This window comes from Vollenhovia emeryi, unplaced genomic scaffold (assembly GCF_000949405.1).
Source record: "Vollenhovia emeryi isolate VEMERY1.0 unplaced genomic scaffold, V.emery_V1.0 DF947116.1, whole genome shotgun sequence".
In the NCBI taxonomy this organism is placed as follows: domain Eukaryota; kingdom Metazoa; phylum Arthropoda; class Insecta; order Hymenoptera; family Formicidae; genus Vollenhovia; species Vollenhovia emeryi.
Window position 1 is genome coordinate 1 of NW_011959250.1, and position 1,743 is coordinate 1,743.

General features: G+C 39.0%; 1 protein-coding gene across 2 annotated transcripts; it reads left to right on the forward strand.

Moving 5' to 3' along the window:
• Positions 1-632: 632 nt before the first annotated feature.
• LOC105558690 (replication protein A 70 kDa DNA-binding subunit-like) lies at positions 633-1,719 on the forward strand. 2 transcript variants are annotated; one of them, XR_001008699.1, is made up of 3 exons: positions 633-939; positions 1,036-1,405; positions 1,555-1,719. XR_001008699.1 is itself a non-coding variant. In XM_012006522.1 (2 exons), the coding sequence occupies exons 1-2, from the start codon at positions 667-669 to the stop codon at positions 1,198-1,200; spliced, it is 438 nt and encodes a 145-aa protein (XP_011861912.1). In that variant the 5' UTR covers positions 633-666; the 3' UTR covers positions 1,201-1,719. The 2 variants fall into 2 exon arrangements, 1 of the variants encoding a protein (XP_011861912.1); XM_012006522.1 differs by having other exon boundaries at positions 1,036-1,719.
• The last annotated feature ends 24 nt before the right edge of the window (positions 1,720-1,743 follow it).

A 1,743-nucleotide genomic window follows, 5' to 3' on the forward strand; every position in this document is an offset into this window, starting at 1 on the left:
TGCATGCGGAGAGGTGCGGTAGTCCCCGTTTGTTTACGTTTGAAAGTCTTCATATATTTCCACCAAAAAATGTCTCCTCGCATGTACTTCCGCCGTTGTTCTGTTCCACATGCGTTTGCAACTTTCCACGTGAAGCGAGATCCACTCCACACCTCTGACATAGGGTGGGTAGGGTTATTTTTAACGAAGTGAAGCCCCCCCGAAGGGGGGGCGGAACATACTGTCTCCACGCATATATTTTTCTACCTACATATAAGTCACTCCTCTCCACCAAATGTAGATGGAAAAATGTATGCGTGAAGACAGTGTGTTCCGCCCCCCCTTCGGGGGGGCTCCACTTCGTTAAAAATAACCCTACCCACCCTATGTCAGAGGTGTGAAGTGGATCTCGCTTCACGTGGAAAGTTGCAAACCCATGTGGAACAGTACAACGGCGGAAGTACGAATTGGGAAATATATTTATTATTTGTGTCCTTTCTCAGCCTGTATCTCCGAAACTATTTGCGTCCGGCCCTTATATATATATATGAAATGACTCGGGAAGACATCCCCAACAACATATTTAAAAATCAAGCGAATCGGAGAGGAAGTCGCTTTTATGCACAATTACCGATAATATGTTGTAAATATACAATTTTGGAGATATAATTACATAAAGACACTGTAATGTACAATTATATAATGTATTGTGATGTGTATTTCAGATTGCGCGAATGGTACACCACAGTTGGCCATTCAGAAAATGCTAAATCATTATCTAGAGCAGGTGGAAGTGGTGACTTAAACGTGCCGTTATATACTCTCCAAGAGGCAACCGAAGCTCGATTGGGGGAGAAAATGAATATCTCGGATGCATTTATGATGATGGCGACCAATAAAATGATTCGCGTGGAGAATGCTATCTACGAGGCATGTCCCATAGAAAGTTGTAAGAAAAAAGTGAGTGGTATGAGACACGAATAAAATTTATAAAACGAAAATTCAACGATATTTCCAAGCTACAAAATATGAATTATCATAAAACTTCAATTTCAGTTAATTGATCAATCTACTGGAGTATTTAGATGTGAGAAGTGTAACAAGGAGTATCCAAATTTCTCATATCGATTGCTGGCAAGTGTATGTATATTGTTCTTGCGCTGTTCCTTATTTATTATTTGCAAGTACATTCTGATATATCTGTTCGACTTATTGTCGTAACGATTCTCAGGTGAATATAGTGGATGCGACAGGCAATCGCTGGGTAAATGCCTTCGGTGAAGAAGCTGAGAAGATATTAGGCATATCGGCGCAACACTTGGGGGAATTGAAAGAGAGCGATAACGATGCCTATTTGCATAAATTCGGCGAGGCAACTTTCAAAAGATTTACTTTCAACTTGAGGGCGAAATCAGAAGTTTTCCAGGTAACCGATACAGTGCGCATTTCATCATACTAATAAGATTCCTCCTCCTTCCACCTTTCTAATTTTCACAGTAATCTTATTTTTTTTACCATTATATAAATCATGTTCTAAGATAGTGTATATTTTGTAACAATTTCTACGTTTTGCAGGATGAAATGAGAATACAATACGTCTGTGTATCAGTTACGCCGTTAAATTACAAGACTTACCTCGCACATCTGATAGACAAAGTCTCCAAGTTGTTGCACATCGAAAAATTTGAATCCAACTACATAAGATTTTATACGTTTCGTTAAAAAAAAGTTTAAGATGGTTAAAGCTGATTATTTTGCACAACT